The sequence below is a fragment of the Phyllobates terribilis genome, unplaced genomic scaffold, assembly GCF_046119375.1.
Source record: "Phyllobates terribilis strain yellow unplaced genomic scaffold, ASM4611937v1 Scaffold_11__3_contigs__length_659146591, whole genome shotgun sequence".
Taxonomy (NCBI): Eukaryota; Metazoa; Chordata; class Amphibia; order Anura; family Dendrobatidae; genus Phyllobates; species Phyllobates terribilis.
The window spans coordinates 127,571,566-127,598,442 of NW_027362771.1; the positions used below are offsets into that span (position 1 = coordinate 127,571,566).

A 26,877-nucleotide genomic window follows, 5' to 3' on the forward strand; every position below is an offset into this window, starting at 1 on the left:
GTTACTTCTGCTTCTTCTATAGGGCAAAATGAGGTAAAAGCGCTGCAGCCAATCAGTGAGCAAAGCGGTTCTGGGCAGCACGGCTCAGCTCACTGATTGGCTGCAGTGCTATGGATGTGACATCAGCGCTGCAGACAATGAACTACAGGTGTAACGGTGGAATGGAGACTGCGCTGGACCTGGGGAGGGTGAATAATAATAAAATAATAATTGCAGCCGGGGTTCAGGGGCTGACAGCTTTGCAATGAGAAAATAAAACCTGGACCTGTCCTTTAAACCTGGCCCAGTCCTTTAAACATGGACCTCTACATATGGGCTAGGGCTGGATTTTTGCCTCGCAGGCTAATATTTGCCAACCTGCCCATAGTCACAAGTGTGGAAAAAGCACACCTGGAATAATATAGATACGATACAGAAAACGCATATGTAACAGCTATGTGTCTGTACAGAATCCCAGCACTGGAGCCGCTGCCACATCTTCCACCTGACCGCACACGTAATGCCCAGTCCTCCCAGCACCGGTGCGCCTTGTAGATCACGTGACAGGGAGCGGGTCACATGACCAGAGGTTTAGCCGTAAGATCGCGTAGTGCGGAGAACCAGCACCTGGAGCTCCGAGCATTTCCTCATCGGACAGACGCCGGCAGGCCGATCCATGCAGCGCCGAGCTCACTGCGAGGGGGAAGGGAGAGCTGCCCGACTGCCGGCTGCCGGCCATTTCTTCATGCTGCCTCCACCAGTGTGCCGCCTGTAATATGCTCACTCGGATGAAATCTGCTGTGGCCAATTTCATGGGAGGAATCATGGCTGGCAGCTCCGGCTCCGATCACGCCAATGGCTCGGACTTACCGATGAGGTTTCCTTATGTCAGACCGGAGTTCCTGGGGCTGTCGCAGGATGAGATCGAATGTTCGGCCGACCATATCGCCAGACCGATTCTGATCCTGAAGGAGACCAAGAGGCTACCCTGGAGCACGGGCTACGCGGAGTGAGTGCAGATCTGTCTATTGTTGGCACTGAGTGGTCATCGGGCAAGGTCATGATGTCATGGTGGGGGTGTGACGTCACGGCTAGTAGCCTTCTACCTCCTGCACTGATTGGCCGTGTGGCAGGTGTGCTGTGTATATCTATGTATATAATAGATGGGTTCATGTGGTGTTCTGTCCCCATGAGTGACCACATACAGGAGACTTATTGGATGAGCTCCTGGTTTCCTTTGGTAAAATACGGCCGTGCCTCCTGCAGATCTCCTGCGCTTCCATCTAGTCTTTAGCTAAATGCTAGAGGGAAACGGATGGAGGAACTAATCCCATAGTTGGCAATGGGAGCGTTCCCACCTGTCCATGACACCTGTGCTGTCAGGTGCGAGCGCCAAGTCTGGGAGCTGGATCACCCACTAGGAGGGAATAATGCCTCAGGTCTGATACATTGGGCTGCATCAGCCTAGGCCGTGTTCATTCTTCAGTATAACGTGTCTTGTTTTTTGTGTTTTCATCTGCAGATTTCCTTCATCTAAGGCCACATTCACACGTTCAGTATTTGGTGAGTTTTTTACCTCAGCATTTATAAGCCAAAACCAGGAGCGGAACAATCAGAGGAAAAGGTATAATAGAAACACGTCACCACTTCTGGATTTCTCCCCACCTCCTGGTTTTGGCTTACACATACGGAGGTAAAATACTGACCAAATACTGAAGGTGTGAACATGACCTTACTAAACAGTCTAATTCAATTAATGTACATGAGCTGGAACCTGGCATGTTAAAGAAGCACTCCCATCAAAGTTTCTATATATATCTTATATAATATGATAAACACTTTGATGGGGGGATACTTCTTTAACGGGGTGGTCCAGGTGTTTTCCAGAAGTTTGTAGTCACTCTCACATGTTGCGCAGCGCGCGCTGTGAGGATCCTCCGGTGCCAGCAGCGAGACCAAGCGGTCATGTGACCACGGGTCTGTGCGGTGCCACGTTTCGACTACATGTGGGCGGCCTCGCGCAATACAAGTGAATAGTGACTGCAGACTCTTGTGATTACCCCTTTAAATATGATATCTGATTTACAGGATATTATAGAGCAGGAGGGGCTCATCAGATTCATTCACACACAAAATATATATTTATTTTTTTTCTGGGGGGAGTTGGGAGTGTCCGTAAAACTTGCATTTCAATGAAGCCCCTGGTGTTTGTATACATGAGTCCAGTGGGTGGTCTTTTCAGTGATGACAGTCTCCCCTGTATGACTGTGCATGCAGTTAGCCGTCAATCACTGTTAAGACCGCCTGCTGGACGCATATACATACAAGCAGCAGGGATTTGATTTAATAAAATACAAGTTATGCTGAATATTTTCCTGCAAGCCTTATTTATAATTCTGCTTCACTGTACCATGCTGCCAACAGATCAGACTGCATGTAGAAAGTTCCCTTTAAGCAATGACCATCAAAAAACCAAAACTCTTAGAAATGTAGAAAGTCCCCTGTAGGTCGGGTTCAGAGGGTCGCTATCCCATAAATAGACCTCAGCGACCAAAACTACCAGCCCACTAAGTGACTGTTTAGTTTCGGATCGGGAAACCTGTGGTCCATATCAGGACAGTGATTCATGGACCTGGCCTTGGGGTATGTGCACACGGTAAGTATTTGCTGCGTTTTTTTCTACAGTTTTGTCACATAAACTGAAGCGAAGTGAACGAGAGTCCTGAAGTCTCCTGTACTGCTTATGTTTCCTTGCAGATTTGAAGCAGTTTCATATCTTGCAGCGTTTTTCACCCGTTCCAGTGCATGGTTAAAAAACACATCAAATACTCATATACTTACACAGCGCTTTTCCTGACAAGAGACGTGGTTTGGTGCAGAAATGTTTGCAGCAAATACTGAAGGTGTGCACATATCCCTGGTGTAGTAATGTGCTTAGATCTTACATGTTGAAATTTTGCCCTCAATGCCAAAACCACCACCCCTATGTGAGCCCCATTATGCTGCGCGGAGGGCTGCGCGGGGCCCATTATGCTGCGCGGAGGGCTGCGCGGGGCCCATTATGCTGCGCGGAGGGCTGCGCGGGGCCCATTATGCTGCGCTGGGCCCATTATTCTGCGCGGAGGGCTGCGCTGGGCCCATTATTCTGCGTGGAGGGCTGCGCTGGGCCCATTATTCTGCGCGGAGGGCTGCGCTGGGCCCATTATTCTGCGCGGAGGGCTGCGCTGGGCCCATTATTCTGCGCGGAGGGCTGTGCGGGGCCCATTATTCTGCGTGGAGGGCTGTGCGGGGCCCATTATTCTGCGTGGAGGGCTGTGCGGGGCCCATTATTCTGCGTGGAGGGCTGTGCGGGGCCCATTATTCTGCGTGGAGGGCTGTGCGGGGCCCATTATTCTGCGTGGAGGGCTGTGCGGGGCCCATTATTCTGCGCGGAGGGCTGTGCGGGGCCCATTATTCTGCGTGGAGGGCTGTGCGGGGCCCATTATTCTGCGTGGAGGGCTGTGCGGGGCCCATTATTCTGCGTGGAGGACTGCGCGGGGCCCATTATATTGTATACTGGTTTGCCTGCGACTTTATTGACGTTTTTCATTTTGGCCCTCTGTGTGATTGAGTTTGACATCCCTGGCTTAGATGTTGGCTTTCAGGCTATCCTACTCTGTCACTTCTTGGGCCGCCCTGGTTTCCCATAGTAACTAATCTCAGCACAACTGTCATTTTATGATTCAGCTGTTAAAATGATGCATTAAAAACAATTGCTGTTTTAACCTGATTGCAGGAAAAACAAACGTACCGTGGCCACGACATGTGAACGCAGACTTATTCTTGGGAATGAGTGGTGTCTTTAAGACCATTTAGGCCATGTGCATTTTTACCACTGTATATGCAATTGCGAATTTCCGTGTATTATTTCTGGGTTCCCCATAGAATGTATTACTAATCTACACAGATTTTCTGTGATGGAAAGTGCTCCAAGTGTAATCTTTATTTCAGTGGCTGTGCCTCTCGCTCAATAACCTGCTCCACACTGTCATTATCAGTGGGATGCCTGTATCCCTAAATGTTTTCCGTCACGGTCACATCTGGGCTTCAGAGGTTGTCATTAATTATGCTGAGGATTTAATTTGTGTGTTTATTCAGTGCTCAGTATTTGAGTTTTTGATGTTGCAGAATTTTCTGCATCTATTAGCTAAATTAGCTTACTTGCCTTATTTTTCATGGCATTTTTTTTTTTACATGTTTTTGTGTTTTTTATGATTGATGATTTTAGCTCCTGATGAATAAAAACTCTTTTGAATACTTCCTTTTTTCTTCTCTCTTAATACTTTGACACAGCTGTGTGGATTACATGCTTTTGCGGAGTTTTTGTTGTGGAAATGCACTAAAAACACATTCAAAAAAAAAAATACGGATTTTTTTTTAATATTTATTTCATTCTAGACTATGGGAAAATCTGATTAAGAAACCTATATTTTCCTCAAGAGAAATTAACAGGGTGCATATTTCAAGATCACACTGCAGGACTGGAGAAAAAAACCAGTGGGCATAAGATCTATGGAAATCATTCACTTTGCTGAAACTGTAAAGACGTTTTTTTATGCACAAAAATGTGCAGCGGACAAAGCTCACCAGATACTCCTTGTGTGAAGGTGTAAAATCTGCTTTTTTTGTTTTTTTTATAAACACCCCTGATCAAATTACACTTGAACTCATTTAGCTAACATAAATGAGTTCAAGTCTCCAGGTCCAGGTGAATTACACCCCAGAGTACTGAAGGAGATCATAGAAGAAATTTTAGAACCATAATCTTTGAAAATTCTTGGAGAACAGGAGAAGTCCCAGTAGACTGGAGAAGAGCAAATGTTGTTCCTATCTTCAAAAAGGGGAAGAAGGTGGACCCAGGGAACTATAGGCCGGTGAGTATGACTTCTATACCAGGAAAGATCTTTGAACAAATTATTAAACAACATGTATGTACGTACATGGATAAGAATGAAGTGATTAACCAGAATCAGCATGGGTTTGTAACTAACAAGTCATGTCAGACTAACTTAATTTCCTTCTATGACAGAATCACTGACTGGGTGGATCAGGGAAATGCTGTAGATATAGTATATCTTGACTTCAGCAAAGCATTTGACAAAGTATCTCACACCATCCTTATTGAAAAAATGACCAAGTATGCAATGGACCAGGCAACTGTTAGGTGGATTCATAACTGGCTTAGTGATCGGACTCAAAGGGTGGTTGTAAATGGCTTCACATCCAGCTGGATGAATGTCTCAAGTGGGGTACCACAGGGCTCCGTCCTGGGACCTGTATTGTTCAACATCTTTATCAATGATTTAGATGAAGGAATTGAGGGTAAACTGATTAAATTTGCTGATGACACAAAGCTAGGAGGGATAGCTAATACTAGAGAAGAGAGAGAGAGGATTCAAAAAGACCTAAATAAACTGGAGCAGTGGGCAGCAACCAACAGAATGGTTTTTAACAGGGAAAAATGCAAAGTACTACATCTGGGCAATAAAAATGAAAAAAGCATATACAGAATGGGAGGAATAGAGCTAAGCAACAGTACATGTGAAAAAGACTTAGGTATACTAATAGATCATAGACTGAACATGAGTCAACAGTGTGATGCAGCAGCAAAAAAGGCAAATACAATTCTGGGATGTATTAACAGAAGCATACAGTCCAGATCACGTGAAGTCATTATCGGACTTTACTCCTCTTTGGTCAGACCTCATCTGGAATACTGTGTACAGTTTTGGGCACCACATTTTAAAAAAGACATATACAAACTGGAGCAAGTTCAGAGAAGAGCGACCAGAATGGTGACTGGTCTGCAAACCATGTCCTATGAGGAACGGTTGCAGGATTTGGGAATGTTTAGCTTGCAAAAAAGAAGACTGAGAGGAGACTTAATAGCTGTCTACAAATATGTCAAGGGCTGTCACATTGTAGAAGGATCATCTTTATTCTCATTTGCACAAGGAAAGACTAGAAGCAATGGGATGAAACTAAATGGGAGGAGACACAGATTAGATATTAGAAAAAACTTTTTGACAGTTAGGGTGATTAATGAGTGGAACAGGCTGCCACGAGAGGTGGTGAGTTCCCCTTCAATGGACGTCTTCAAACAGAGGCTGGACAGACATCTGTCTGAGATGATTTAGTGAATCCTGCTTTGAGCAGGGGGTTGGACCAGATGACCCAGGAGGTCCCTTCCAACTCTACCATTCTATGATTCTATGATCAATAGACATTAGCGTTGTCTTTGTTGCTCATGGAAGCCAAAGCTCAGCTTTCATGTCTTAAAGGGAATCTGTCAGAACGATCCACTCCACTGCAAACTGTTTATATGGTCATTTTGCTATCATGTCATCCATAGTTGAAGTCTACAGCAGCAAATCTGTGTGAACGTCTCACCAGAAAATGACCTATTGTTTTTAATTTAATGTTTGGTGAATTTTTTTTTTTTTTCATATTATGATTCTAATATGAAAATCCAGAAATTTTGCAATTTTCAGTCTAGCCTCTAAGCCTCACAATAGTCTATGCTAAATGTCTCTTCAGAGAGGAAAAGGATTAGAATTCTAGTGCCACTTATTGGAAGTAGCAATCCTAAAATTCAGTATCGAACCTTTCACGAGCTTTAGGATAAAAACCAAACCAGAATCTTAATTTGCGGACACTGTGTTTCAGGGTACTGATTCTCCTCAGTGCAAAGTGAGAGATCTGGTTTGGCTGGTGAAAGGTGTCTGACCGGGATCCAAAGGGTAACGTTTCTCCTGGCGGAGAGTTACATGCCAAGCCAGACATGCCAATGTGAGGAGGCTTTTAAGCCTTCCAATGCCACTTTCTGTTCTGTAGATATACATTTTCAATAGTCATCCTATTCTCACTGCAGACAACCCTTTAATGTAATCTTATCATTCATATTAGACAATGGTCACAGCTCACTTCTTCCACCTTCCTGCATGATGACCTCTGCAAAGGTCACAGAGCATCAGTAGAACATTCTACCATAGAATCTCCTATACATTGTCTCTGTAAAGCATATCTCCAAAAGCTGCTAACAAAAATTCAAGCAAGAAGTCCGCAAGTATAGAAGTAGAGGGAAAAGTGGGCCTTGCTTAGTGTTTGGCCAGGATTTAGAAACCTTTACAAAATGCAGATTAAAGGGGGTTTTCTGTGAGTATTGCCTCCCCTTCTTTTTTTTTTTTTTTTTTTTTTTTTTAATCAACACTGCTCTCCATTCCATTATGGATCGACATAGTCTGTGATTGGTGTGAAATTGCTACCTCTATATTCCCGTCAATATCCGCATTTTACTTCTTTGTTATATTGACTTGTCCATAAGAACTTGAGTATTGAGAATCTATCTTGAAGTGTTTGAGGAGCGCAGTAAGATGAAATAGCCATACTTAAATCTTCTGCACCCAACAACAAATTTTCTTGTCTATATGTATACCGTGTAGCAATGAATTAGGTCCAGGAACAGATTTTCTTGTCTATATGTATACCGTGTAGCAATGAATTAGGTCCAGGAACAGATTTTCTTGTCTATATGTATACCGTGTAGCAATGAATTAGGCCCAGGAACAGATTAGATTTTCTTGTCTATATGTATACCGTGTAGCAATGAATTAGGCCCAGGAACAGATTAGATTTTCCTGTCTATATGTATACCGTGTAGCCATGAATTAGGCCCAGGAACAGATTTTCTTGTCTATATGTATACCGTGTAGCAATGAATTAGGTCCAGGAACAGATTAGATTTTCTTGTCTATATGTATACTGTGTAGCAATGAATTAGGCCCAGGAACAGATTAGATTTTCCTGTCTATATGTATACCGTGTAGCAATGAATTAGGCCCAGGAACAGATTAGATTTTCCTGTCTATATGTATACCGTGTAGCAATGAATTAGGCCCAGGAACAGATTAGATTTTCCTGTCTATATGTATACCGTGTAGCAATGAATTAGGCCCAGGAACAGATTTTCTTGTCTATATGTATACCGTGTAGCAATGAATTAGGCCCAGGAACAGATTAGATTTTCTTGTCTATATGTATACCGTGTAGCAATGAATTAGGCCCAGGAACAGATTTTCTTGTCTATATGTATACCGTGTAGCAATGAATTAGGCCCAGGAACAGATTAGATTTTCTTGTCTATATATATATACCGTGTAGCAATGAATTAGGCCCAGGAACAGATTTTCCTGTCTATATGCATACCGTGTAGCAATGAATTAGGCCCAGGAACAGATTAGATTTTCTTGTCTATATGTATACCTTGTAGCAATGAATTAGGTCCAGGAACAGATTTTCTTGTCTATATGCATACCGTGTAGCAATGAATTAGGCCCAGGAACAGATTAGATTTTCCTGTCTATATGTATACCGTGTAGCAATGAATTAGGCCCAGGAACAGATTTTCCTGTCTATATGTATACCGTGTAGCCATGAATTAGGCCCAGGAACAGATTTTCCTGTCTATATGTATACCGTGTAGCCATGAATTAGGCCCAGGAACAGATTTTCTTGTCTATATGTATACCGTGTAGCAATGAATTAGGCCCAGGAACAGATTAGATTTTCCTGTCTATATGTATACCGTGTAGCAATGAATTAGGCCCAGGAGCAGATTAGATTTTCTTGTCTATATGTATACCGTGTAGCAATGAATTAGGCCCAGGAACAGATTTTCTTGTCTATATGCATACCGTGTAGCAATGAATTAGGCCCAGGAACAGATTAGATTTTCTTGTCTATATATATACCGTGTAGCAATGAATTAGGCCCAGGAACAGATTAGATTTTCTTGTCTATATGTATACCGTGTAGCAATGAATTAGGCCCAGGAACAGATTAGATTTTCTTGTCTATATGTATACCTTGTAGCAATGAATTAGGTCCAGGAACAGATTTTCTTGTCTATATGCATACCGTGTAGCAATGAATTAGGCCCAGGAACAGATTAGATTTTCCTGTCTATATGTATACCGTGTAGCAATGAATTAGGCCCAGGAACAGATTAGATTTTCTTGTCTATATGTATACCGTGTAGCAATGAATTAGGCCCAGGAGCAGATTAGATTTTCTTGTCTATATGTATACCGTGTAGCAATGAATTAGGCCCAGGAACAGATTAGATTTTCCTGTCTATATGTATACCGTGTAGCAATGAATTAGGCCCAGGAACAGATTAGATTTTCTTGTCTATATATATACCGTGTAGCAATGAATTAGGCCCAGGAACAGATTTTCCTGTCTATATGTATACCGTGTAGCAATGAATTAGGCCCAGGAACAGATTTTCTTGTCTATATGTATACCGTGTAGCAATGAATTAGGCCCAGGAACAGATTAGATTTTCTTGTCTATATATATATACCGTGTAGCAATGAATTAGGCCCAGGAACAGATTTTCCTGTCTATATGCATACCGTGTAGCAATGAATTAGGCCCAGGAACAGATTAGATTTTCTTGTCTATATGTATACCTTGTAGCAATGAATTAGGTCCAGGAACAGATTTTCTTGTCTATATGCATACCGTGTAGCAATGAATTAGGCCCAGGAACAGATTAGATTTTCCTGTCTATATGTATACCGTGTAGCAATGAATTAGGCCCAGGAACAGATTTTCCTGTCTATATGTATACCGTGTAGCCATGAATTAGGCCCAGGAACAGATTTTCCTGTCTATATGTATACCGTGTAGCCATGAATTAGGCCCAGGAACAGATTTTCTTGTCTATATGTATACCGTGTAGCAATGAATTAGGCCCAGGAACAGATTAGATTTTCCTGTCTATATGTATACCGTGTAGCAATGAATTAGGCCCAGGAGCAGATTAGATTTTCTTGTCTATATGTATACCGTGTAGCAATGAATTAGGCCCAGGAACAGATTTTCTTGTCTATATGCATACCGTGTAGCAATGAATTAGGCCCAGGAACAGATTAGATTTTCTTGTCTATATATATACCGTGTAGCAATGAATTAGGCCCAGGAACAGATTAGATTTTCTTGTCTATATGTATACCGTGTAGCAATGAATTAGGCCCAGGAACAGATTAGATTTTCTTGTCTATATGTATACCTTGTAGCAATGAATTAGGTCCAGGAACAGATTTTCTTGTCTATATGCATACCGTGTAGCAATGAATTAGGCCCAGGAACAGATTAGATTTTCCTGTCTATATGTATACCGTGTAGCAATGAATTAGGCCCAGGAACAGATTAGATTTTCTTGTCTATATGTATACCGTGTAGCAATGAATTAGGCCCAGGAGCAGATTAGATTTTCTTGTCTATATGTATACCGTGTAGCAATGAATTAGGCCCAGGAACAGATTAGATTTTCCTGTCTATATGTATACCGTGTAGCAATGAATTAGGCCCAGGAACAGATTAGATTTTCTTGTCTATATATATACCGTGTAGCAATGAATTAGGCCCAGGAACAGATTTTCCTGTCTATATGTATACCGTGTAGCAATGAATTAGGCCCAGGAACAGATTTTCCTGTCTATATGCATACCGTGTAGCAATGAATTAGGCCCAGGAACAGATTAGATTTTCTTGTCTATATGTATACCTTGTAGCAATGAATTAGGTCCAGGAACAGATTTTCTTGTCTATATGCATACCGTGTAGCAATGAATTAGGCCCAGGAACAGATTAGATTTTCTTGTCTATATGTATACCGTGTAGCAATGAATTAGGCCCAGGAACAGATTAGATTTTCTTGTCTATATGTATACCGTGTAGCAATGAATTAGGCCCAGGAACAGATTTTCTTGTCTATATGTATACCGTGTAGCAATGAATTAGACCCAGGAACAGATTAGATTTTCCTGTCTATATGTATACCGTGTAGCAATGAATTAGGCCCAGGAACAGATTAGATTTTCTTGTCTATATGTATACCGTGTAGCAATGAATTAGGCCCAGGAACAGATTTTCTTGTCTATATGTATACCGTGTAGCAATGAATTAGGTCCAGGAACAGATTAGATTTTCCTGTCTATATGTATACCGTGTAGCAATGAATTAGGCCCAAGAGCAGATTAGATTTTCTTGTCTATATGTATACCGTGTAGCAATGAATTAGGCCCAGGAACAGATTTTCTTGTCTATATGTATACCGTGTAGCAATGAATTAGACCCAGGAACAGATTAGATTTTCCTGTCTATATGTATACCGTGTAGCAATGAATTAGACCCAGGAACAGATTAGATTTTCCTGTCTATATGTATACCGTGTAGCAATGAATTAGGCCCAGGAACAGATTAGATTTTCTTGTCTATATGTATACCGTGTAGCAATGAATTAGGCCCAGGAACAGATTAGATTTTCCTGTCTATATGTATACCGTGTAGCAATGAATTAGGCCCAGGAACAGATTAGATTTTCTTGTCTATATGTATACCGTGTAGCAATGAATTAGGCCCAGGAACAGATTTTCTTGTCTATATGTATACCGTGTAGCAATGAATTAGGTCCAGGAACAGATTAGATTTTCCTGTCTATATGTATACCGTGTAGCAATGAATTAGGCCCAAGAGCAGATTAGATTTTCTTGTCTATATGTATACCGTGTAGCAATGAATTAGGCCCAGGAACAGATTTTCTTGTCTATATGTATACCGTGTAGCAATGAATTAGACCCAGGAACAGATTAGATTTTCCTGTCTATATGTATACCGTGTAGCAATGAATTAGACCCAGGAACAGATTAGATTTTCCTGTCTATATGTATACCGTGTAGCAATGAATTAGGCCCAGGAACAGATTAGATTTTCTTGTCTATATGTATACCGTGTAGCAATGAATTAGGCCCAGGAACAGATTTTCTTGTCTATATGTATACCGTGTAGCAATGAATTAGGTCCAGGAACAGATTAGATTTTCCTGTCTATATGTATACCGTGTAGCAATGAATTAGGCCCAAGAGCAGATTAGATTTTCTTGTCTATATGTATACCGTGTAGCAATGAATTAGGCCCAGGAACAGATTTTCTTGTCTATATGTATACCGTGTAGCAATGAATTAGACCCAGGAACAGATTAGATTTTCCTGTCTATATGTATACCGTGTAGCAATGAATTAGACCCAGGAACAGATTAGATTTTCCTGTCTATATGTATACCGTGTAGCAATGAATTAGGCCCAGGAACAGATTAGATTTTCTTGTCTATATGTATACCGTGTAGCAATGAATTAGGCCCAGGAACAGATTAGATTTTCCTGTCTATATGTATACCGTGTAGCAATGAATTAGGCCCAGGAACAGATTAGATTTTCTTGTCTATATGTATACCGTGTAGCAATGAATTAGGCCCAGGAACAGATTTTCTTGTCTATATGTATACCGTGTAGCAATGAATTAGGTCCAGGAACAGATTAGATTTTCCTGTCTATATGTATACCGTGTAGCAATGAATTAGGCCCAAGAGCAGATTAGATTTTCTTGTCTATATGTATACCGTGTAGCAATGAATTAGGCCCAGGAACAGATTTTCTTGTCTATATGTATACCGTGTAGCAATGAATTAGACCCAGGAACAGATTAGATTTTCCTGTCTATATGTATACCGTGTAGCAATGAATTAGACCCAGGAACAGATTAGATTTTCCTGTCTATATGTATACCGTGTAGCAATGAATTAGGCCCAGGAACAGATTTTCTTGTCTATATGTATACCGTGTAGCAATGAATTAGACCCAGGAACAGATTAGATTTTCCTGTCTATATGTATACCGTGTAGCAATGAATTAGGCCCAGGAGCAGATTAGATTTTCTTGTCTATATGTATACCGTGTAGCAATGAATTAGGCCCAGGAGCAGATTAGATTTTCTTGTCTATATGTATACCGTGTAGCAATGAATTAGGCCCAGGAACAGATTAGATTTTCCTGTCTATATGTATACCGTGTAGCAATGAATTAGGCCCAGGAACAGATTTTCTTGTCTATATGTATACCGTGTAGCAATGAATTAGGCCCAGGAACAGATTAGATTTTCTTGTCTATATATATATACCGTGTAGCAATGAATTAGGCCCAGGAACAGATTTTCTTGTCTATATATATATATATACCGTGTAGCAATGAATTAGGCCCAGGAACAGATTTTCTTGTCTATATGTATACCGTGTAGCAATGAATTAGGCCCAGGAACAGATTAGATTTTCTTGTCTATATGCATACCGTGTAGCAATGAATTAGGCCCAGGAACAGATTAGATTTTCTTGTCTATATGTATACCTTGTAGCAATGAATTAGGCCCAGGAACAGATTAGATTTTCCTGTCTATATGTATACCGTGTAGCAATGAATTAGGCCCAGGAACAGATTTTCTTGTCTATATGTATACCGTGTAGCAATGAATTAGGCCCAGGAGCAGATTAGATTTTCCTGTCTATATGTATACCGTGTAGCAATGAATTAGGCCCAGGAACAGATTTTCCTGTCTATACCGTTTGGCATGAATTAGGCCCAGGAACACCCAGGTTTCTGTCTAATAGATGTTTTCAGCATTCCGGGTGGGTTGTACCGGGCTTATATTAGAAGTGATTGACATGTTTTATAGCTGGATAAACTGCAGGAGATGGATCTTTTTGGCCCAGCTGAATGCTGCGCTTTTCTGGGCTGCAGATAATAGAAAAGCAATATTTCATTACAGAAGACATGGATTATGTGTTGGCTTGTATAATAGCTCCACGTCTATATTAGCAAACTGTATTTTCTTCTTCCTTCCTGCTTTAATTATAATAGCGCATAGAATAAACTGTAACAGTAGGAAATTATGGCCGACGTGCCTCTAACTTGTACATAATTACTATGTGTCCTAATTATTGCGTTGCCCGCCTAAACCCCCACCTCCTTCCTCACCTGTGTTACATATACAAGTGTTGAGTTATATCACATGCAGTGACCATTTTATATTTGGATTTCTATTTTCAACTTCTTTTTATCCCAATTCATTTAAAAGTTAGTCGATATCTTGTACCCATTATTCTGACAGAATGTACTGTTCCAGTCCTTGAAAGGAATTACTTAGACAGTCGTTACGTGGGTGTTCTAATCTGCTTTCTGTGGTTCATTTATTTGTTGGATACCACACTTCTAGTACAGCGGCTGGGCATCTTCATAACGCTGTTAAAGGGGTTGTCCATTACTTGTCTCTATTAGCAATTTTGCACCAGTAAAATAACACTTTATACTCTCCTCCTGCATTGTTCCAGTGGTGTTGGCACTTGCTCTCCCGAGGCTCACATCACATTGTCATGTAAGCCCTGCGCCCAATCTGTGCTTGCGTCGCTCTCCCCGCCTTCAGATGAATCGGACATCAAGAGGAAGTCAGAACTGCTGCTGGCGGCTCGCTCCCTCTTGATGTTTGATTCATCAAAAGGTGGGACGAGTTAAGCCAGTACTGATTTGGGGGCAGGGCACGCGTGACATAATGTGACGTGAGCCTTGGGAGTATGATTGTCGATACTGCTGGAATAGTGCCCGCTCCGGAGGTGAGAAGAACTGTTATTTTGCTGGTGCAAACATTCTGATTGACGCAATTATGTCCGAGTATTGGACAACCTTTTTTAACCTGCACATTAACCCCATATATCTGCAGGTCAGCAGCGTTATCGGGCATGACTACAGATTCCCTTTAAGCCATACACTTTAGATAATTGTGAGCCGCAGGATGGTTCAGTGGATTGTTCAGCTGGCAGCTATCTTGCCCAACTCTCCCATACAAATCATTTGGCGCTGTGACTTGCTGGATCCTTCTCCCTTGATATGATCTCAGTATTCCCCGCACACAGAAGATTATTGGCCAAGCTAGTCCATATTGGCGTGTTCGGTCGATGATAGTCGGTTGTATATAGGGCCTTTAGGATATTCTCCGCATCATACAAATGAGATTTCATAAAGCTGCACTGTAGCTACTTATTACTGTAATGCACCACAGATTTTTCCGTACACAAATCAACAATGGAGAATTTGTGCTTATTGGCCCATGGGAATGAAACCTTACAGTGGCTATCGTATTGCTGATGAACACTAATGGGGACCCTAATTTGATCATTCTGTCCTCATACAGTATCATGTTATTGACATGTTACACGAGATAATTTCTATGCCGGCCTGAACAACCGAAAAAGCGTTTTGCTCCTTCATCAGGCGATGTCACGCAAGGTGTGGGAAAGACTAAGTGCAACACAAAGGGAAAGGGAACCCAGACTCTAGGGAAAGGGGGAAGTGAAGACCTCCTAGGCTGATCTAGTGTCACCCTGTCTCCTCTAACGTCCCTATATTGGTTCTTAACCAATCGCTGCACGCATACCTCGCCCTGTCTTTCCCTGGCGTTAGACTCAGGCTAGTGAAGGGAGGGGATGGGCACTAGTCGATCCCCACTGAACACTAAATACAACAAGGGGGGACAAACAAGGGAAAATCACTTAGCTTTAGTCGACTCCAGACAAATGCGCACACGTCCTCTAACACCAGAGGGAAAGAAGTACTGCTCTTGCTCAAGCCTTCACAAGGGATAATGAATATTGCTGGCACCTCCCTCTGGCACACAGCATGTATTTATACACTCAGGATACAGCTTCTAAGGAGATGTCTGTAATGTCAAACGAAGAGATCTCCTGCAACCAACTGCAGGGCGACTGTCTCACTTCTGACACACCCGTGACAGGTGATCGCCAGCATGCTTACACTGGGGAATAATGGTGGACAAGTGTTCCCACGCTCATTCGCCAAAAGTCCACTAGTGTAAATACACCATGAAACCTTTTTTTCTTAATCGAAAGTATATGATCAGCCCTGCTTTGCTTTTCCCTTTTAGTGAGGGATTAGAGAGTGTGCATCTTTATGGCCCGGGGCTGGTATGAAAGGCTATATTTTCAGAATAAGTTACAATTTCTTTGATATTACTTGTGACAGATCTTTGCTGCTTTTATATACACATTTTCAAAGCGTTTGTTTTTTTAAATGGAACATGCTTTAAAAAATAACCTAAGGGCTTCACATTGAATATGAAGCCAAAAATAGGGCAATGCAATTTAAAAGCATATTTGCTATTTTGAGACTCGCTGTGCAGAACTTGCTTCTATAACAGAAATGTCTTGTGTCCTGTCCATGTGACTGAGAACAAGGAGTTAAGCTCTGTAAACAGTTCAGAAATTGGCTGCACAATGGTTGACATTGCAGGGCTTTATCTCCACCTTAGAGTATGTGCATATATCCACTCTCACACCCAGGGGAAACCTTTTTCAAACAGAAGACGCTTCAAGAAACTGATTTTTTTTTTTTTCTTTTCTTTTCTTATTGTTTTTCAGTTGTTTCCTAAGCAGTTTTCCTGACTGTTTTTTTTGTATTTTTTTTTTCCTCCATTTGAATAATGAAGAAACCATTAGCAGGTTTATAAGCAAGGCGATGGCAAAATGTTCCAAAACGCGTCCAGGCATCTTCTGGGTGTTCGTTTGAGCTTTCTCCTTGACTTGTGTTATAAAATACACAGCGATTTCCAATCAGAAAACGCCAGAATAGACATGTAATTTTCTTTTAATCGCTTGGTATTTTTAGAATACAAAACCAATTTAAGATTTTCAAAAGCCTGAACATTTGCACAGCAAGTCAGTTTTGCATAGAAATCCATATGTTCGTTCTTTTGTGCGCTTTCTAATAGGTATTTGCAGGCAGTTAACCGCTGTGAAATCTGCTTGAGAAAGATGTTGTGTGCACAAAGTCTTGAAGGGCATCTGTGGGCAGGATTTCTCCCCTCTCTCCCCCTCCCAAAAAAAAAATATAAAAAAATATGGGCATGTAGCTCTTTCAAAGAAAATTTCAGCAATACCGTTACATTGCCAGTCCTTTACAGAGAAATCTGAGTTTAAATTGATATTCAAAGGAGGCTGAAGATCTATTTGTAGATCTGCAGCCTCTGTAACTCCAGCTCTATTCCACGCCCAGCTCTGCTTTTCTTGCTTTACTGACTGCCTCTAAACCAGGGGTCTCAAACTCTGCTGGGTATATGGGCCGCACACGGAAAAAAAATTAATTTGGGGGGGAGGGAGAACAAAGTGACATTTTTAGTGATACCATTTTTTTCTATACTCCTTTTGAACATTTTTGCTGTGTTTTTATTTTATTTTTTATAGCTTGGGTCGTTACGGATGTGGCGATAACAAAGGTGCATTTTTTTTGTTTACTTTAGTTTATATGTAAAGCTGCATTTTTAGTGGCAAAATAGATGGTCCCCATCTTGTAGGGATGTCCCCATTCCGGTCCCCATCTTGTAGGAAGATCCTCATGTTGGAGGAATGTCCCCTGTGTGTTTCTTCACATACTGTATAAGAGAAAAAAAAAGATTCTTCTCACATGTCCTCCGTTCCCTCAGCGTCCTTTTTGCATATGCAGGGCGCAGGCACCATAGACCCCCCCCCCCCCTTGACGATCGCGGCCCGGTCCAGGTGCCGCCGACAGCTGCGCTTTAGTTCAGTGTATTGTCACGCAGAGACCGGCTCTCTGCACAGCAATACCAGAGTCAGCCGCCGGCCTATCAGAGGCCAGCAGCTGACCTCTGCGCATGACAGTGACGTCATACGCCGCTGCGCTGGGATGCAGATGTCAGCTGCTGGCCTCTGATAGGCCGGCGGCTGACTCTGGTATTGCTGTGCAGAGAGTCGGTCTCTGCGTGACAATACACTGAACTAAAGCGCAGCTATTGGCGGCTTCCGGAACCGGACCATGATCGGGGTCTATGGTGCCTGCGGGCCGCATGAAGCAGCCTGAAGAGCCGCATGCGGCCCGCGGGCCATGTGTTTGAGACCCCTGCTCTAAACTATATGACTTCATCAGCAGGAGGAGGCGACGCTGGGCTGGGAATAGAGCTGGAGTGACAGGACTCATTTGCATATCAGTTCAGACGCTGATTTCTCAGTAATGGAGGAACGGACTGGCCATGTAAAAGTATTGCTGGAATAGTCACATCTGTATAAGTTTTTATCATTTATTTAAAAAAAATAAAATCCATTCTTATTTTGAACATTAGCAGGTGAATACTCATTCATTCCAAGCTGACTTGTATAAGCTTCACTTGAATTTAGAAAGTGCAGTTCTTCATTTCTTTATGTCTCTTCCCAGTGGATGCACAGCAGTAGACATTGCCAAAAGTACATTCAAAATATAGCACAATGTCCATTAGCGTTCACATTAAAGCCTTTTTCCATGCTAACCAATTGCATAATTAGCAGCTTTAATGACTATCTGGCAGCACAGTGTGTAGTAGATGTACCTGAATATACCTCGAAGTCTGTTTTTGTACATTGCCTTTCAGTTTAATTGTGTCAGCCAGTTGAAATGCCAGAATCTCGAAAACAATTTTAAGAGCGCCTGACAAGTCTGAGTAGATGGCTCTTCACTACAAGTGTAGCATAGTGGTGACCATAAAATAAACCGTATGGTATAATGTGCAGAAAAAATCTGTACTTAAAGGGAGCCTGGCACTTATTCATTCTGCCCAAGTCATGGGCTACATAAATTAGAGACTGCCTCCATTATTGTAGACATGTATGTTTTACTCTGAAACACAAAAAAGCACTTCAGAGAAAACTGTTTTAAAAGCCAGGCAAGAACGATGCGATCAAGATAACTAGTCCAAGAGGCAGCTTCTCCCTATGTTTGCTCCTGCCCCTTAGACTAGTCATCATAGTCACATCGACCTTGGCCGGCTTTTGAAAGCATGTTTTCTATAACCCAGCACAGCCTTTCACTTTTTAGGCCAATATCTGAGGCTCAATTAGGGTTCACATCTGAAGCCCTGAAAAAATAAAATTGGGACGTATTTGCTGATGGGGCTAATGACTTTTATGAATCAAACAAAGTCACTTTGTGCTCCGTCGGACATTTTCAGCAGTATCCCCCCTATTTCAGGCAGGCACCAAAACGTGGTTGGCTGCGCTTTGATGACCACTACAAACAGGCGGGTACTGCCAAAAAATTATTTCCAACAGGGCACAAAGTGACCCCCATCTGCTTCATTAAAGTCAATGGCCGGTCAACTGATACACCCCATCCAGTTTTTTAGGGTTTCAGATGTAAACCTCGACAGAGCCACTTTTGCTGAGCTAAAATGTGATGTGAATAGTATTTAAAACATACATGTCTGAGATATGTGTCTCTGATTCATGCTACCCAGGATTCGGGCAGCAAGTATCGGCTGTCTACTTCCCTGTAAAGTATTTTAGATTTATTGAGAATGATATACCATATGTAGGAAATTACCTTTACATTAGAATCACCTAATAACAATATTTTATGATCCTTGTAAAGCATTGCTTTCCTGCGGCTTGTTTATTTTCTGAAAAGGTTTTTTAACACTGCTTATTTTTGGGCGGATACATTTTGTTTATCATAAGATGTGCCAAGCCAGCATAAGGAGACTATAGATCATGAGAGGAGGAGAACTTGAACTCTAGCACCACCTATTGGATGTAGCAATTCTAAAATTCAATATCGGCCCTTTAAAGAGCCGTGCCACATGACTTAAGATAGGAAGCCAAACTAGAAGTCCATTTGCAGACGTGTTTCATAGTGTTTACCCATCCTCCGTGCAAATCAAGATATCTGATTTGGCTGGGTGAGAGATCTGACAGGGGCCTAAGGGGGATTGTTTATCCTTGTGGAAAGTGCCAAGCTGTCATATTGAGACTTGTAGGATGTAATGTCCCTAATGCTCATTCTGCAAACGGACTGCCTGGTTTGGCCTTTTTTATCCTAGGAGTCATATGGCAATAGGACTTTAACTCTAGCGCCACCTATTGGAAGTTGCAATCCTAAAAGTCAGTATCAACCCTTTAACGAGCCTTGCCATATGACTTGAGATAAGGGATTTTTCACATGTCAGTATCTCCGGTACGAGTGGTGACCGTTTCCACACGTATCGGAGACACTGATATACACAGACCCATTCAAATGAATGGGTCTGTGCACATCTCGATGTGTTTTCACGGACCGCGAGTCCGTGTGCTCCACGCGGAGACAAGTCCTTTTTTTTGCGGACACAAGGTCCGCAAAACGTCCCACATGGATGACATCTGTGTGACATGTACCGGCGCTTGAGACCGGTGCATGAACACTGCCCTAATCATGGTTCCTGCCGGCGCTGTGATCAGCACCAGCAGGGACAATGATGAGGGTAGTGGTAGTCTGCTCCCACAGTGTCTCCACCTGTAAAGATAAGAATAAAATAAAAAAAAATCCATGTACTCACCTCTTGTAGGTGTTCCCCGCTGTAATCCATGCAACCGCTGCTGCCGAGGAGCCGGGGAGAATGAGCCGGAGCTGCGCTCAGTGAGTGACAGGGCACCACTCCTGAGCGGCAGTTCCGGAGCGGCTCATTCTCCCCGGCTCCCCGGTTTCAGCAGTCGCATGGATTACAGTGGGGGACACCTAGGAGAGGTAAGTACATGGATTTGATTTTATTCTTATCTTTACAGGTGTGGACACTGCTGGAGCAGACTACCACTACCCTCATCATTGTCCCTGCTGGGGCTGATCACAGCGCCGGCAGGGAAACATGATGAGGGTAGTGTTCTGCACCGGCGCTTGGGAACAACGCTAACTGTAGCGTTGATTCCCAGGCGCTGGTCCGTGTGATCCTGATGCAGCACACGGTTGACACACGGGACACGGATATCTCCGGTACCGTTTTTCCCGGTAACTGAGATATGCGGACGTGTGAAACTGGCCTAAAAGCCTAACCAGAATCTCTATTTGCAGACACATGTTTTGGCGTGTTGCCCCTCCTCAGTGCAAAGCATGAGATCTGCACAATAAGTCAGGTTAGTTTTTCAATTTTGCAGTGCAGTACTTTAAGCATTCTATATCTGTGTTCTGCAGTAGAAAAGAAATTTTAGCTTCATGGGAAGGCATACTGAACAAGGAATGTGGAGTTTGGTGTTGAATAGCTGCCAAACTAGGTTCACCAGAGGATCTCCACACAGAAGTAGACTGAATGAATAATTATGCAATTGATAATTTTCATTAAAAGAGTTCTGGAAGGGCTGAAGAGTATAGTTGTGTACTGTGGTTGTGCTTTATAGCAAATTATTTTCATTCTCTGATACTGAAAGTGTCTATTTTCACATGTAAGCAAGAGGTAACTGTTGGTAGTGATGAACCATCTTTTTCCAAGTGTATGACGCCTGTACTCCAAAAAAGATGGTACGTAATGTGGTGACGATTACGGTTAGAGTAACTTAATTTTCATAGTGTTTCATATTTAGCAAGCACTTTAATTGCCTGTCAATGGGGCTCTGGGTCCTAAAACCCCCACTAATCACTTTGTAGACCCCCGAATAGTGCACACCTTGTGCCTGAGCATTCTCAGAGAGTAGAGTATGGATCTATAGCTATGAATCCGTACCCCCCCGCTCTATATGCATGCTCAGCCAGACTCCCAAACTGTGCATAGCTCTAATTGAGTGATAAATGGGTATATCAGGACCTGGACCCCACTGATCTGCAGGCAATTAAAGGAGTTGGCCACTAATTTTTATGATTGCCCCTATCGATGGAACCTGTGCCCCTAAGTGTTTTCCTAATTACTTCCTGCTGTCCTACCACTGGCCACTCACAAGCATTACGTGACCTGCCGCTGATGTCACGTTAAATGAGGCGTGACATCAGTGACGCGGTCCCCGTGGTGGCTGCTGGGTTGTGGGTGGGGTTACCCCGCGCGTCACACCCAGCATCCACTGCGTGCTTTCCCATTGAATGGGGAGATGTTTCCCCGCCCACAGCCCAGCATCCACCATGGAACGCAGAAGTAAGTCACGCCCGGCTGCAGCCGGAACTTGTCGTGACGTCAGCGGATGTCAGAGCCGGCTGCAGCCGGGGGTCACGTGATGCCTGTGAGCGGCCAGTGATAGCGCCGCTCACAGGCAAGAAGGACAGCAGGAGGTAATTTGAAAAACACTTAGGGGCACAGGGTCCATCGATTGGGGCAATCATAAAAAGTAGTGGCCAACTTCTTTAAATTCCCTTCTAAATATGGAAAAACTGTAAGAAAGCTTAGTTATTCTTCAAGACCGTTGAAAACATGGCACTTGCTAAAGACCAATTGGCCAAACAACCACAAAAAAAAACCCCAAAAAACGAATAAACAAACATATATTTTTTATTTTTGTTTATTAAATCAAATTTGCAAGGTTAAAGGTGTAGAAGGGCGCCAAAGCCAACAGGAGAGGGAAAAAATTGGAATGTGGAATGCAAAGTGGAGAAACGCCCAAAGGCCGGCTATACACAGTAGAACAGCAAATTGGTATGATGTGTAAAATATATTTCACAAGTCAAACTACTAGTTATTAATTTACTCAAATGTTGAAACAGGGAAACATATGCACCAGCTCCCAGAGCTAGCGCTTGTACATGCATACCCATGCCTGTCCTCTCTAGCTAGGACAGGGATGTCAAAATTAAAAACTTGGACAATATCACAGGCCAACCTTGATATTTATTAAAGTAATGTCTATAATTGAAGACATTTTCCCTTATCAAATTTATCAAATATAACAATGAACCTTTTCATATGTGAACAAACTTAAAGGGGTTGTCCCAGGAACAAAGTACATTTTAATCGATAGATTTTAGAATAACAATAATCCAACAATTGGATGTGTTTAAATAAAATGTCCCTGTGCTGAGATAATCTTATAAATGTGCCCCTGTTGTGTACTGTGTAATGGCTGTGTCTGACCGTGCAGGAACATTGTCTGATCATACCACAGCTCCTGGGCAGGGGAGGACGTAAAAGAGTATACAGACAGGACAGCAGGGGATCACAGCTAATTCTTTTTGTGATGTGAAACAAGTTTTTAACCAGGCAGGGAAATGTTTTTTCTTAAAGAAGCCGGCAGCAGTGATCCTATGCTGTAATGTCTGTACAGTGTACACACAGCCAATACACAGTACACAGCAGGGACACATTTACAAGATTATCTCAGCACAGGAACATTTTACTTAAACACATCCAATTGTGGAACGTATTTTTATTCCACGATGTATTGATTAAAGTGTACTTTGTTTGTGGGATACCCCCATTTAGGTTTTGCTTTAACATTGAATCTACTGATCTACTCTGATGCACACTAGTCCAAGCCAGATACCTGGCATCTCTTCTTCAATGCCAGTTGACTCATAAAAGCAACAATTCTTTGTCGCTGCAAAATGTCTGGTTGTTCTGTACATCCCAACAGGTTTGAATGGATCTGCTTGCTCCATCGCAACTTCATTCATACTCTTCACTGCAGGCAAGAGACTGTGAGGGCCCCAACAATCAAACCTTTACCAGCTGTTCTCAGGATAGGTGTTTATTAGCACACTCTATTTTTGTGAGATGTGATGCACAATATTTAACATTCTCTTGTCTCCTTAGCAATATAATCCAAGTTACCTCTAAACCAGCAATTAGTTTTATTATAGGGTTAAAAGGATTATTGATTATCTTTCTTCAGCCCAGATCTGACATCTTCTGCATGTTGAGTAAGACAGCTGTCAAGGCAACTAGAATCATAGAATCATAGAATGGTAGAGTTGGAAGGGACCTCCTGGGTCATCTGGTCCAACCCCCTGCTCAAAGCAGGATTCACTAAATCATCTCAGACAGATGTCTGTCCAGCCTCTGTTTGAAGATGTCCATTGAAGGGGAACTCACCACCTCTCGTGGCAGCCTGTTCCACTCATTAATCACCCTAACTGTCAAAAAGTTTTTTCTAATATCTAATCTGTGTCTCCTCCCATTTAGATTCATCCCATTGCTTCTAGTCTTTCCTTGTGCAAATGAGAATAAAGATGATCCTTCTACAATGTGACAGCCCTTGACATATTTGTAGACAGCTATTAAGTCTCCTCTCAGTCTTCTTTTTTGCAAGCTAAACATTCCCAAATCCTGCAACCGTTCCTCATAGGACATGGTTTGCAGACCAGTCACCATTCTGGTCGCTCTTCTCTGAACTTGCTCCAGTTTGTCTATGTCTTTTTTAAAATGTGGTGCCCAAAACTGTACACAGTATTCCAGATGAGGTCTGACCAAAGAGGAGTACAGACCGATAATGACTTCACGTGATCTAGACTGTATGCTTCTGTTAATACATCCCAGAATTGTATTTGCCTTTTTTGCTGCTGCATCACACTGTTGACTCATGTTCAGTCTATGATCTATTAGTATACCTAAGTCTTTTTCACATGTACTGTTGCTTAGCTCTATTCCTCCCATTCTGTATATGCTTTTTTCATTTTTATTGCCCAGATGTAGTACTTTGCATTTTTCCCTGTTAACCCCTTCCCGACCCGTGTCACACCGTTTGTGACATGGAAAACAGTTCGTTCCCGACCCATGTCACAGCGTCTGTGACATGGAGGGAAAGAGCCCCTGCAGCGCCTGCGAGCGGGGTCACTCAGGTGTCACAGTTGCTGATGCAACTAGACAACCTGAAGTTGACCCCAGGGGGGGTGGATTAACCCCCCGTGCCTGGGACCCCTCCGATTGGTAGTTTCATTTTCACTTTTAGTGAAACTGCCAATCGGAATGAATGAAACATTTCACCAATGAAAATTGGTGAAATATTTCAATCTGGGCATAGCCTGATGCTTACAGCATCAGCCATTGGCTGGGGGGAGTGTCACCTCTGTCCCCCCCCCCCCCCCAGATCTGATTGGGGCTAGTGTCCATGTGACGCTAGCCCTCCAATCAGATGTGGAGGAGGAAATTTAAATGGCTAACCAAATTCCTCAGCTTCTATCCTGTCCGTGGATGCTGAGGAGATTGGTTAGCCGACGTCGACCCCAGACCCGCCAGCGACCCCCGCTTCCTGCGATCCGCTGCCGCCCGCGATCCCCTGCCGCCCCACATTGCTGCCGCCGGTAATTGTTTCTCCCCTTGTCTCACTCCAGCCCCCACTTAGCCCCCGACCCCCCCCCCCCCTCCATCCCCTACCACCCCCCACCCCTCCACCCCAGCCCAATTTCCTACCGCTCCCTCCCACGTCTTCATCCACCGGCTGCTGCTCTCCTTCTGACAGCCGGTGGTCTCCTGCGCCTGTGATCACAACACCATCCCCCAGTCCCAGGGATCACAACACCATCCCCCAGTCCCAGGGATCACAACACCATCCCCCAGTCCCAGGGATCACAACACCATCCCCCAGTCCCAGGGATCACAACACCATCCCCCAGTCCCAGGGATCACAACACCATCCCCCAGTCCCAGGGATCACAACACCATCCCCCAGTCCCAGGGATCACAACACCATCCCCCAGTCCCAGGGATCACAACACCATCCCCCAGTCCCAGGGATCACAACACCATCCCCCAGTCCCAGGGATCACAACACCATCCCCCAGTCCCAGGGATCACAACACCATCCCCCAGTCCCAGGGATCACAACACCATCCCCCAGTCCCAGGGATCACAACACCATCCCCCAGTCCCAGGGATCACAACACCATCCCCCAGTCCCAGGGATCACAACACCATCCCCCAGTCCCAGGGATCACAACACCATCCCCCAGTCCCAGGGATCACAACACCATCCCCCAGTCCCAGGGATCACAACACCATCCCCCAGTCCCAGGGATCACAACACCATCCCCCAGTCCCAGGGATCACAACACCATCCCCCAGTCCCAGGGATCACAACACCATCCCCCAGTCCCAGGGATCACAACACCATCCCCCAGTCCCAGGGATCTCACCCCCCCAGTGATCACCAGCCCCCCCCCGCCATCCGAGTGATCACCCCCCCCTGCTGCCTGCCGGCTCCTACCCCCCTTTCTGCCCAGTGATCACTGCTGGCTCTTCCATCTCCTCAACCCCCTCCTGCGCCCCGTATGCCTGACCGCGGCCCCTCCTGCGCCCCGTATGCCTGAGCGCGCCCCCTCCTGCGCCCCGTACGCCTGAGCGCGCCCCGTACGCCTGAGCGCGCCCCGTACGCCTGAGCGCGCCCCGTACGCCTGAGCGCGCCCCCTCCTGCGCCCCGTACGCCTGAGCGCGCCCCCTCCTGCGCCCCGTACGCCTGAGCGCGCCCCCTCCTGCGCCTGACTGCGCCCCCTCCTGCGCCTGACTGCGCCCCCTCCTGCGCCTGACTGCGCCCCCTCCTGCGCCTGACTGCGCCCCCTCCTGCGCCTGACTGCGCCCCCCCGACTGCGCCCCCCCGACTGCGCCCCCCCGACTGCGCCCCCCGACTGCGCCCCCTGACTGCGCCCCCCGACTGCGCCCCCCGACTGCGCCCCCTCGTGCGCCCCCTGACCGCCCCCACACGTGATTTACACCAAGCACTCACACATACACACGTACACTCATACTAATAATAAAGTTTAGATTTTTTTTTTCCCCACAGCACACAAAATGTCACGCCCGTCCCGCCCTAGGGCGTACTCAGCTGAGGAGGCATATTCATTTATTGCCTCCGAAGCTGATAGTGAGGGAGAGGACCCCACGTTCCTCTATTCCTCTCATTCTTCCTCCTCCAGTGACACCGAGCCGGCACCAAGACGACGTCAGAGGTCAAGGCATCGTCCGGAGGCCGTGGAAGAAGACCCACAGCCATCTGTAAGTAACCCTCAACCTGGTGCTAGTCACGCCCAACCTAGCACCAGTGCCCCGGTGTGGACCCCCGTCCCTGAAAATTACGCTCCGCGGATTCCTGATTTCCTTCCCCAATCAGGAATCCAGTTTGAGACCGCAAACCTCAGGGAAATAGACTTTTTCAAAGTCTATTTCTCTGAGGCCATTGTCAGTCTCATGGTGGAGCAGACTAACATTTACGCCCAACAATTTTTGTCTGCAAACCCAAATTCAATGTTTTCT

At 44.0% G+C, this 26,877-nt stretch overlaps 1 protein-coding gene across 2 annotated transcripts in view; it reads left to right on the forward strand.

The window, feature by feature from the left end:
- The first annotated feature begins 488 nt into the window (after nucleotides 1–488).
- PPM1H (protein phosphatase, Mg2+/Mn2+ dependent 1H) overlaps nucleotides 489–26,877 on the forward strand; it is a 229,476-nt gene continuing 203,087 nt past the window's right edge. Inside the window, exon 1 of one of the 2 annotated variants that reach the window (XM_073651589.1) lies at nucleotides 489–988. In XM_073651589.1, the coding sequence (XP_073507690.1) occupies nucleotides 756–988 (233 nt within the window). In that variant the 5' untranslated portion in view covers nucleotides 489–755. The remainder of the gene's footprint in view (nucleotides 989–26,877) is intronic. The other variant, XM_073651590.1, reaches the window with a different exon arrangement.